The 12,166-nt window shown below is 41.3% G+C and overlaps 1 protein-coding gene across 3 annotated transcripts; it reads right to left on the reverse strand.

Moving 5' to 3' along the window:
• LOC126396713 (phosphatidylinositol 3-kinase regulatory subunit gamma-like) lies at positions 1-10,881 on the reverse strand. Of its 3 annotated transcripts, XM_050054965.1 has the most exons (11): positions 10,554-10,881; positions 7,242-7,406; positions 6,705-6,810; positions 6,432-6,530; positions 5,174-5,354; positions 3,247-3,372; positions 2,936-3,078; positions 2,605-2,781; positions 1,029-1,100; positions 371-532; positions 1-190 (listed from the first exon to the last, which is right to left on the reverse strand). In XM_050054965.1, exons 1-11 carry the CDS (start codon positions 10,816-10,818, stop codon positions 1-3), a joined length of 1,686 nt encoding a protein of 561 aa, XP_049910922.1. In that variant the 5' UTR covers positions 10,819-10,881. The 3 variants fall into 3 exon arrangements, with proteins under 3 accessions (XP_049910922.1, XP_049910924.1, XP_049910923.1); XM_050054967.1 differs by lacking the exons at positions 2,605-2,781; positions 7,242-7,406; positions 10,554-10,881 and having other exon boundaries at positions 6,705-6,788; XM_050054966.1 differs by lacking the exons at positions 371-532; positions 7,242-7,406; positions 10,554-10,881 and having other exon boundaries at positions 6,705-6,788.
• Positions 10,882-12,166: the final 1,285 nt, after the last annotated feature.

Raw genomic sequence — 12,166 nt, forward strand, 5'->3', positions numbered from 1 at the left:
TCAGCTGGGCTGCTGGCTGAGAGCGGGCCAGGCCAGGGTTACATTCAGCTGCTGGTTGTGTTGGATCAGGGATGTGTGTCGGTAGTGGAGGACCAGCTCTTTTAGAGATGGGTACAGGTTGTAGGGCTCAGCGAAGCCGTACCCTGTGGACGTCCTGTAGATCACACAGTGCTTCACATCCCCATCCACGCTGCATGAGAAACAACATCACAAAAATAATAATAATATGGATGTTTTTAGGGACAGGTTAGGAGTGAAATCTGCACTGCACCCACTTTTGGTAAAAACACATTATCCATTAGGATTAGAGAGGAGGCAAAATGTTGGGATTTCTTAAATGAGTAAGGGATGCAAATGTGATGGCACTCACACAACAGAGCAGGCAAAGGAGCCTCTCTGAGTCTGGCTGTCTCTGATCAGGAACGTCCCGTCCCTCCTCCCTCTCAGTAGCTCCTCTGCCTCCTTACGTCTCATACCACCAGCATACCAGCTCCTCTCCTCCTGGTCGATATCATCTGCCAGAGTGTACGGGCTAAAGCATGATGAGAAGGTGGAAGGGTTAGATTAATCCAATAAGTATGTCACTGCTGGAAAGACGGTCTATTCATAAATTGGGCTGTCTATGCAGTAGAAAGACGCAAATACTTTTAAAATTGGTGCTACATGAACAGAGAGAGATTTGGTAGAAAACCTACAATTCCCAGAATGCACTGTGCCACACCTAGAGTTTCACTGATGTAAAATTTTCATGGTACGATAACCACAAAAAGATAAATCAATAATGTTTTTGAAAATGAATACAGTATCACAAAACATAAAATGAATACACTCAAGTGTAATGATATTTTTTCAGACCCCTGCTTTAAATTGCACAGATATTTGCATGTATCTGTGCATGTTGTGAGACCTCGGCACATAGAAGCATGTTTCAGATTGTTGTGAGTGGTAGTTTGTATCAAGTAACAAATAGAAATTGCAATATATAATATAAGTTATATAAGCTGACCAGGATGAATGAGGATACTCACTCTTCTTCTTCATTCCTGATACCCAGCCAGTCATTGATTTGGCTCTGTCTGGTGCCTTGCTGGGTGAGCCAGCTGAAACATGGAGAAAACAGTAAAGAAGGCTGCAATATGTTGATTTTTAGCAAAACATGTGATATGATATACCCTGTCAGTTCTTCTATTTTTACTCTATCTTACTATATAATGACGAAAACTCTGTCTGTGGGTGTGTCTGTGTCTCTGTTCCACGTTTTTCTCCTCACTGACTTGGTCAATCCATGTGAAATTTGGCACAGTTGTAGAGGGTCATGGGAGGATGCGAATGAAGCAATATTACATCAGTTGGCCAAAGGGGGGCGCTATAGCAATCGATTGAAATTGCAACCTTTGAATGGGCATATCTCATGCCCCGTATGTCGTAGAGACATGAAACTTTGCACAGAGATGCTTCTCCTCATAAGGAACGAATTTGCCTCAAGAACCCATACCTTCCGGTTATATAGATTTTCCGCCATTTTGAATTTTATGAAAAACACTTCAAATCGATCTCTTCCTAGGAAGTTTGACCGATCTGCATGAAACTCTGTGAACATAATCTAGGGACCAATGTCTAAAGTTCCCTCTTGGCAAAAGTTGGAAAACTTACTAAAACTGAGCTTCTATAAGGCAATGAATATTGCGGAGGGCGTGGCTCATCACATAAAGGTGTATAACATCTCAAGGGTTTCACCGATCACCACGCAACTTTGTAGGCATATGACCACACATCATCTGAGGGGACCCCTCCATTATTGACCCAATCAAACAAAATGGGGACACTAGAGAGCTAATTTCTTATCTAGGCCTAACCGCCATATTGATTTTTACTAAACTTGGTAGATATGTAGAACAGGATGCCTCAAGGTGACTGGAGAAATTTAACTCTAATTGGCAACTGGGTGGCGCTATAACAACAGAAAAATGCTTAAAAATGGCTAAAATGCGACCAATCGCTGTGGCTCCCCCTGTGGCCGAATGTTTGGGGGGGGGGGTTTCTAATTTTTGGTATGACTAAGTCATGGTATGGTATGCTGTACATAATCACGGAAACTGTCAGTGTGTCATTCTGTCTGTCCCACATTTTTCTACTCACTGACGTGGTCAATCTATGTGAAACTGCACATAAGCATTGAGGATTGGCATAGGTAGAAGGTGACAAAGCTACCAATGGGTATGGACTAGTTTCATTATATTAGATTTTGCTTTTCAAAAAGAAATTAATATTAGTGTTGAGTATCATATTTTCAGTATGCAGCAGTCTTATTATACATTGCCAAAACACACTTGTGTGAAATGGAAGAAATTTCCAAAGAAAGTGAAAATTGAGGGTAGTCAATACATAATAATGTCAGCAGACCATGAGTCTTGCTTTATTTGTTGTAAAGTAACCAGTCTGTGAGACTGATCGTTTAAACTTCTCATTCACAAAACCTGAATAGGACAAATCTGCTTATCTGAATGTACTGAAGTACTGTGCTGTAATCTGTACAGACATGCACCCACTCTTTTGAAAACAGAGTCAAATCTTCATCATGAGGCACTGAGGGGCTGAACTTACAGCAGGTATTGATCTCTGATCTTCCTGAGCTGCACAAGGTCGGGCTTCAGGCTGTTCATTTTCTTGTCGACCTCCATGTGAGTTACCGCCTTCCTCCTCAGCTCCTCCTCCAACTTCTTCTTGCTGTTGTGTATCTCCTCCACCCTCGACTGCAGCTCATCTGAATTGCTTTGAATCCTGGGAGGAGGAAGGAACATCAGTATGAGCATGGCCTGAATGTCTTTAATTTAGATTTTTGCCTTTTGTTTTTTCTTAAAAACTGAAAATAAGTAAAACAGATGACACAAAAAGTGACTGAATTAGAAAAAAAGGTCAGTACTTTAAAGCATACTTGTCTGACTCTGTGCTGTTTTCTAATGTTAGGAACATGTCGATGTATTCTTTGCTGTAGCGTTCTTGAGTTTCGCACTCCTCCTCAAAGATCCGGATTATTTCACTAAAAGCCTCTATGGCTGTCCGCTTGCTCTGCAGCTCCTGAGGAGGAAAAGCAACAAATCTTTACCTGAATATTCAAGGCCTTACAGTGAAGGCTCCGTTGTGGCAAAGCAATCAGAAGTGAAACATTTACTTTCAAAGATATTGCTTTGAACCAATAAAACCACAGTTATACTTATTAAAATGAAGATTAGGATGCTGCTGTACCTGAGAGGTTTGGTTAAACTTCTCAAACAGACGGTCGTACTCTTTGCTCTTCTCTCTGTATTGCTCCTGAAATATCCTCAGCTGTTCTCCAACTGCATCAATGTCAACTTCCATCCCAACCTGCTGCTGCAGATGAGAATGTAAAAGATACTCAAGACCAAGTCCATGTTTTAAAGCTCCTGTGATGCCTTTTGTCTGATCTAAACTAAACAGAAGGTTATCACTATTACTAAAATGAAGACATTAAAAGCATTCTTAAAAGAAACTCATTATCCATATCCTGTTAAGTTAGTAACTCAGATGCAGCCAAAACCACACACAGGCCCACAGAGATTCAAAGAAAATCCCCACAGTGGGTATGTTTACATGCACACTAATATTCCACTATTATTCTAAATAAGACAATATTCAAAATTTGATGTGGATCATGCAAACTGTATTCTGTGTGGATTTTCCAAATTAAGCGGGATTTATACTTCTGCATGGAATCAACGTCGTACCCTATGTCGTAGCCTGACATGCACCTCCCCAGAAATGTAACTAGGCGTCGCAGCGATGCAGGCCTCCTGTCTATAACTATTTCCCTCAGTTGAAATTAAGTTTTTATTTACTTTAATTTCACAGATAGGAAACAATACATTGTGAAGACAACAAAGCCTCCACAAAATAGCTTTTAAAGTCTTGTGTGTTTATGCTTCAGGGATTTATACTTCGTGATTTATCCTGCCTTCATATGAGCAGAGGAAATCTCCGCTCCGCATGAAGCTAATTTATACAGCATAAAATGCCATAGGCTTATGCTAATTATGTTAGCATGTTATATTTGGAAAATGTTTAGTATAAGACAGTTGTTTTGTCAGTGAACCTTGTGAGTTGTAACGGAGCTAAATTTTATAGTATTACCTTTGTCAAATGTTGCTGTTGTCCCTGGCTTCATATGAGTAGAGGAAAAGTCAGCTAGCTGCTAGGCTAACTTATACAATTTAAAATGCCATAGACTCATGCTAAAAACATTAGCATGTTGTATTTGTGGGGAAAATTTGTCCAGATAAAGACAAGTGCTTTGTCTGTGAATGCTGCAAGTTATAGTGAAGCTGATTTGTGTACTTGTTTGAAATTGTCTCTATTAAGCCATGTTTAATGTGTGTTTTAAATCAACTAGACTTTACAGCACTTCACAGAAATCCCGCTGCTAACTAGTGTTTTGGAGGTGTAACTGCAGAGTGACACAGACACACCACCGCACAAGTATAAACGGCGTAGGCTCTGCATAGAGCTGATGCACAAGTATAAAGCCGCAGTTTGTGACACATGGCCTCTTGTCTGTCTATGTTCGCCTCTGTGCGTCGTCATGGAGACATTGTACACAACTCACCAAGGGTTTGCAAAGCTGGTGTAGAAATGCATTGTCAAAAGAAAAGTCCACATTTTGGGTCAGAAGGAGAAACACACCTACTTTTAAACCTTATGAAAGACTTGAATATCAGCGGGTTTTTTGATGTGCACAAATATCACATAGCCAACCTTTTCAAGGAGGTGGTTTAAAGAATGAAAGAGGGAGGCTGTGTTCATATGGTCGAACAAGTCCGCCACCGGTAAGAAAACCTTGAGAAAGTCGTATTTTGATGCAAAGAAACAAAACGTCAAGCTGCTTGAGCTGTTCCACTGTTCTGTATTTTGGTGTGCTAAACAATACATCAGGGCATGTTAATCAGAGTGTGCACAGGTGCATGTAAACAGTAGTATAAATATTCATTCTTATTAGCCATATCGACAGCATAGTAGGAATGTTGTGTTTTTCTGAATAAGGGCAAAAAAAAATAAAAAATTTGTGCATGTTAACATACTCAAAATCAATAACAATATTAAGTAATTAGCTTTAATATAAGACGGCACACATTCAAAACTCAAGGCCTCATAAACTCACCTGCTGGTATCTGGTAATGGGGTAGAGTAGCTGTGTGTCCAGTTTAGAGTTGTACTGGGCCAGGGACTTGTTCTGGTAATACTTGATCAGGTCCACCACTGAGGGAAAGGCCAGTGGCTCAGAAAAACCATACTTCCCCCCATGATGGAAGATCTTTATCAGTCTGTTGGAGCCATCTTTCCTACAAAAGTCAAAGCATATAACTGTCGCACAAGGCTGCCAGTAACCCCCCGCCCCCCACAAACACACATACACACTCACCTACCTTATACTGCTGTGCATTTTAGGCTGATTCAAGTCAAAGAAGTCTTTATTTAAAATAGACCATTTTGTCAATTTTCAGGCTTCTATGTTACTGTATTCGTCCTTTAACACTTTACCTTACCCTCTGTTGTCAAAGGAAAACTCTATTCAGCCACACACCCCATCAAAGCAAACATCTGATGTTGCAGCAAGTAGCTGTAAGAAATCAATATTTGATATTTGCTGAGTAAAAATATTCTGGTTTCTTTAAGTTGAACAGTTTGCAAGTGGAGATTTTACGTGCCTGATGTCATTAAGGTGTGTGATCCAAAAATTTCACAAGCTCTGCAGAACTCAGCACAAATGTTGCTGGTGCAAGATATATTTACTCTAATGCAGACAGGAGCAGCCGGTCAGCATCGTACGTGTGGGCACAGCGCAGGATGAATTTCAGATATGGAAACATGAGAGGCGTTTCTTATCGGGCTTAACCACTGATGTAAATGCTTTGTCTTCAACACTCGACCACAGTCCTGCACGTCCAACCAACACAGTGAACCAGCATTAATTTAAGGTCTCTTCCTTCAGACAGATGTGAGACGGACGACTGGTAAAACAGATGACTGAAATGTATTCAGCGTACTAAGGGTGTTATGTTGCTGAGCGCTGGAGTGGGTGCCAAACTCTAATCAACAAAGCTTTATATCTGAAACCTAGTCCGTCCTGATTCAACTAAAATTAGACAGAAACCAGGAAATGTATAAAGTTACATTATAAAACCAGTAAAACTAAATATAAGCATCCATACCAGACAACTAAAGTTAGATGCTGAAACCAGGAAATAATAACTGACCTCTGACAACATGTCTTGGATTTGCAGCAAACATAACCTTCCCACAAGATACAGAGCACTGATATTTATTATATTATTACCAGCTCAACACTGTATTAAACACACACACACACACACAGTATCAGCTGTTCTCAAAACACAGAAGAGTTAAAAAGTAGTTACCTCAGTGTGAGAGTGTATTCCCCCTTCACCTTACTGGAAGCATCTCGGACCAGGAACGTGCCGTCAGGAGTGTTTCTCATCATCTCGTTTACTTCCTCTCTGGAGAACCACAAAAGACATGAAAGTTTCAGGTTACTAAAGCAGGTGTCTTAAGCCTTAAAGTTTTATATACTGTAATATACTGACTGGTAAATGAATTTACATGAATATAAACAGATTGATTTGTATTGTTGTCAGCAGATCATCAACATGCCATATGAAAACATTCAGTACCTCGAGGTATTTCCCCAGTACCACTCCGCATCAGATAGATGGTTGTCATCACAGCTGGAGTCACATGCTGCCATCGCTTTGGTTATATTGTTCTTGGGTTGAAGTTCTGACCACAAAGGTGATTAAACTTTTGGTTACAAATACAGAACTACAAAGGCAAAAATTTGATGTGTGCATCAGTGTCAGATTGTTGGACTCATTTTAGTTTTAAAGATTAAAGGTGCTGTGTCTAACTCTGGAAAAAGATAGTTGATTGTCATTCCCAGGTCATCAAATACCGACTCTTTGGGTTGGTGGTTTGGTCCATTTTCCGATTCAAAGTGTCAATATTTGACGACCTGGAAATGAGACTCGACAACCAGTTACATACAGCATCTTTATACTTAAAGAAGCTACTTGTCTCCACCCATTTGTCTCCTTGCATTGTTATACAAGAGCATATGTTGCATATTTTCCCTTATTTTGGACCATAACCAATATGCTACAAAACACCTGTTACACCTCTAACAAGCAGAACAAAGAGATGCTGCAGAGTACCTCCGTCCTTGACGATGTTGGTTCTTAGTGCATCGTCATGACCAACAGGGGAGGAAAGGTCCGTCAGGAACTCCGTCAGGGTGTGAGACCGAGCCTCGCTGTCGTTTTGGCCCATCTTGGACTCCAAGAACTCTGCAACATCACCCGCACATCGACCCAGTGTTACTCCTGACTTCAGCTGAGACCAGACTGTATGTGGCTATCTGCACTTTGTGGCTGTTCAGCACACACTGCTGGCCCGCTGACAAGGAGTCCAGAGGGAGATATCGTTGTGTTGCTTAGTCTTGCACCATGCGGGAGAGTCTGTCCAGACTAGTCTGCTGACAGGTGACACTGTCTGACTGCCTAAAATACCAGAACGGGCACTCCTCAACACTCAGGCACACTCAGCCGCGCTCGATGCTGCTCAGTGCTCGACCTCGCCTTGCCTCGCCTCGCCTAACAAACAACAGCTGTCTGAGGCAAGATGCCATGTGGGCCTGAAGGACTGGAGCTGATGTGCCACTGTGTTTGTGTTTATTGTTCCTGTGTGTGTTAATGTGGCATTAGGGAAGCAGGGGAAGGTGAGAACCTGTCTGTCAGGCATTTCCTGAAAGCTTTACATTTATGTGTGAATTGTTTGTGTTTACTAGTATGTGGCTACGCAACACATGCGCTGATACGTGTGTGTGGTGTGAGGTGTGTTATTAGCAGTTGATGTAAATCATCCCTTCAGCACTTGTGATGGCATGTCTGGAGATGCATTGAATCGCTGCTGCCAACAGAGCTGTATGTTCGAGGAATCATACGTATGTGGTTGTAAAATTAGAAAGGGCGTAAACTCATTAAACCTGGGCCCACAAACTGCAAAGCTCTGTCAAAACTTGCCTACGAAAAGCTCTGCATCTAATAAATCTTGGATTTTGCTGAATCGTTCAACTCACTAAGCCCTTGACACTATGTGATCCCAGCTGCTGACATTTCTCCTGGAGTTATGAAATTCTTGTTCTCGAGAGCTAAAAGGATTCGATGATTAATCGAGCGACAAAGCATTATTTGGCAACTGTTTTGAAAAGTGATCGTGTGTAAGTAATAGCTCAAACAAAATGCCCAACATTCCCTAGTTCTAACTTAATCACGGGGATTTACTGCTTTTGTTTGTTCTGGTAGTAAAATGAATATCTTTGGGTTTTGGACCAAAAAACAGTCAATATGAAGATGTCGCCTTGGGTTATGAGAAATTTAATATAGTAACCGACAGATTTATCAGCTGTGAATACTATTGTTAGTTGCAGCATTGGAGTCCTCCATATATTTTTAAAAAGTCCACTGTAGGGTCATGTTATATTCATTAGTTTTCAATGTTTTCACCATGTTTCTGAGAAATCTGGAGCCTCAATGACTGCAACGGTGCCAGCAAGAGGTGCCACTCAGGCAAATCGAGAAATCTTTATTTTTAGAGTAAAAATATTTTAAAGAAACACTGGCTCACATTTGATTAATACTTTAAAAACTAAAGTGCAAAGGAAGTGCTTTATTTATTGCGTGTCTGTCCATCCTGGGAAGGGGATCCCTCCTCAGCTGCTCTCACTGAGGTGTCGTCAGTTTTTTCCTGTTTTTTGGGTGATGAGTTTTCCTTATCCAAAGTGAGTATCTAAGGACAGAAAGTGCTGTATGCTGTACAGATTATAAAGCACCTTGAGGCAACTTGGGATTTGTTATTGGGCTGGAGAGGGATGTTTGGAGTGCTTTGCTTGGCCTGCTGTGGATGGATGGATGGATAAATAAAAGGGAGTTGACTGGATTCTGTAAAGGTTTTATTTGGCATTGATTGGACCTTTGTTACTGCAGTGCTTCTTAGATAGTTGACTTTGTCCTGTCTTATATTTCGATTATTTTTTTTAAGAAACATATGAATTTAATGCCCAGTCATTTAATATGCTTCATGGCCAACCACAGACTTTATATAAAGATGGAAGACATGACAGCTCCAAGCCCGCAGGAAGAGTGCCTGGCTTTGAAGATAATTTTACATAGAGGCCAAACCGTAGAATTACAACTACCCAGTTTGTCACATGATGCCACAGGGCCCCAAATAACTTTTTCCCATAGACTTGTGAAAGAGACGTCTCTAAATCAGTGGCTACATTGTTCTCAGCCTCACAACCTCTGAGAAACAACATTTTTAATGTGAAGAACTGTACAGTTGAATCATTTTATCCCCATTTAAGACAGCAGAGGGCTAAACTGGAAGTTCCCCGCTTGGCCGGCGGAAGCCTCTAGTGCACTTGCTCAATGGGCCCAACGATGCAGAAGCAGAGCTGAAGGAGTAATTTAGCACATGAAGCCAAGCTTTTTTGGCTTCATGTGCTACAGAGCAACTTTCAGCGCTGTAACCAGATCTCCTCATACATCCATAGACAACTCCCCCAAAAGTGAAGCTGGCTGCACTATAGGTCATAAACCCCGCCCCCTCAGTGTTAGTGGACGGGACATAGGCAAAACTAAAAACTCAAAGAGCTTGTTATAAAAAATAAAATCCAATGATGGTTTCTTTGATTTTAGGTAGTTCATATCACGCTGATTGTTCAAGTGTTGATTTTTTAATGTGTTTTAATTATTTATTTGATGCTGTCAAAAGTGGGTGTGAGCTTATAACTGACAGCTGTGTGTGTCAGTTGGTATGCTCACAATTGTTTCGGGCCAATGGCACTGAGGCTCAGGCAGGTGTATGGGAAGGACCTTGATACTTACGCTCAACTACCTGGTCATTATTGCACATAATGGCAGCTCCCATATGCGGGGTATTTAGGCTTCCTTTTCGTACAGTGGGAGAAACATGTCACCCATTGTTAAATGTGCCCAAAAGGGCCTTTGAATAGTTCCAACCACCTAAACAGTGAATATGGCTTTTACTCCCTGATGCCTGGATGACTGAGATAACTTAACTTCGCTACTCTGATACATGATATATGATATATGTTTACCATCTGTCATTGAGATAGCACTATACTTAGTGTAAATGTTACCGTTACACAGTGGCGTAACAGTTACACGTAAAACACAGATGACACAAACTGGCAGCAGATACATGTACTGACAGACAGGAAGGTCTCAACTTCCTAACAGCTCATTAAACGCAGCAGGGTTTTGGAAATCATCTGCTTGGTTGCAGCTTGGTTGAGGTGACACTTTAGCAAAGCCAGTGGGATTGTTTCTGCATCGTTTTCTCATCTGACTGCTGTAATTGTTAACATGCATCACAGTTACTATTATCAAAATGATATCAGCATTGATGCTTTAAAATACTAAGTATAGCACCTTTAATCTTACCTTGAACTGCTGGTGAAGGCTCAGGCCTAGTAGCCACGGATATGTCTGACTGCTGTCGTGATTGGTTAAGTGGTGATGACATCATCACAGAAAATACAGAATGAGGCTCAGGATTATCCCCCATATGGTTGGTGCTCTCGTTGATGACCACAGCCTCGTCCCTGAGATGGAGGGATGCTAGCGATGACGTTGGGAAGTCAGCTGGCTGCAGCTCTTTGTCCTCGGCGCAGTCGAGAGCTCTGAGCTGGAAACCCTCTTCTGCCATTTTCACAACACAGACTGAAACGGTTTTATTGAGGTGGTGAAGCAGCAGGATGTTGGGTGCCACGGTGCTGTTGATCACATACTATCAGCTTACAGTTACACTCATGGCTGAGGATGGAGAGGGTGACGAAGCAGAGTTCAAGGCTGCCCTGTGTTGTGGAGGTAGAGCATGTTTCTCAGCCTGAACACCCGGTCTGACCTCATCACAGCGCAGAGCGACATTGCCAGTAGATCCTGTGTTTTCACTTCAGTGTACTCAGTGGTCGTTTTCTGTGTTCTGCTTCGCAGTCATTTGCTTGAAGGGATTCATACCTGGGAGCTACCCACAACAACCACAGTTTGTTACTGAGCAGCACAGTGCCTGCTTCATAGACACCTTGACACTAGTTATTGAGCTGTAAATTCACTGGAGAGTGACAGACCGAAGCGCGGCTGTCTGATTCCTTCCGCAAGGACACACACATCACCTCATGTCAGAAAACCTAAAACAAGAAGGCACAAATAAAGTTCTGCTGTAAAATGGGAAAATAAACCTTTTGGCATGCAAACATCTGGCCAAATAATGGTGGAATAATCTGCACTGTTTCACAGCTCCATCCCATATTTGATATTTGGGGCAGTTAAACTGTTAGTTATTACCGCTTCATGTTCCAGACTCGCTGTCCACTGTGTAGCTGCTCAGTAATTTTGAAATTTAACCTCTGGTATTATCAGCCTGATTGAAGGGGCTTCCTGGAAAACAGTTTTAGATAAACTCAGTTGTTGCAGTTGTTGACAAATGTTCAACACCGTAATTGTGTTACATATACAGCCTTAAATGTATCAACCATGAGAGATATTTCCAACCTTTATTCTGTATCTCATATCCTCAGACCAGTGTCAGAAATGTGGCAAATAAATGAGCAGGACTGCTTTATGACTATATTGTTTTGTTTTGTTTTTACAAGATTTTTGCATGACGAAATACATTAAATTGTCAAGTATTTAATAAGACATTTCTGTCTGGTCATGTCTGGATTTCTCAACTGCTTTGCCAGGAAATTAACCATACATGGAACCTTTTATGTTACTGTTTGTAAGGAAGCAAATATTTTTTATTGCATCACAGAAATGACACAGATCTTTTTTATTCGGCATTCTTGCCAGTGAAAAACAAACCATATCAAAATCCAGGCTTTTCAACTATTTGAATGGTGTCATATCTTCTGATATGAAATATGCCGATGCTTGATAAAGATTCTTAGCATTTGTTTGAGGTTAGTGTGTATGCATCCTGTTTTTGCAGAGTCTATTTCATTACTGGTTGTCCAGCAGTCTCTTTGGATACTGCAGGACACGATATTCACAAT

Source organism: Epinephelus moara, chromosome 10, assembly GCF_006386435.1.
Source record: "Epinephelus moara isolate mb chromosome 10, YSFRI_EMoa_1.0, whole genome shotgun sequence".
Classification (NCBI taxonomy): Eukaryota; Metazoa; Chordata; class Actinopteri; order Perciformes; family Serranidae; genus Epinephelus; species Epinephelus moara.

Excerpts from the sequence above, each read along its gene's own strand:
- LOC126396713 (XM_050054965.1), bottom strand. The coding sequence starts at position 10,818 with ATGGCAGAAGAGGGTTTCCAGCTCAGAGCTCTCGACTGCGCCGAGGAC. Across the intron at positions 3,079-3,246 it reads AGTTTAACCAAACCTCTCAG|GAGCTGCAGAGCAAGCGGAC; the intron begins GTACAGCAGCAT and ends TTTCCTCCTCAG. Across the intron at positions 191-370 it reads TCCTTTGCCTGCTCTGTTGT|CGTGGATGGGGATGTGAAGC; the intron begins GTGAGTGCCATC and ends TTTCTCATGCAG.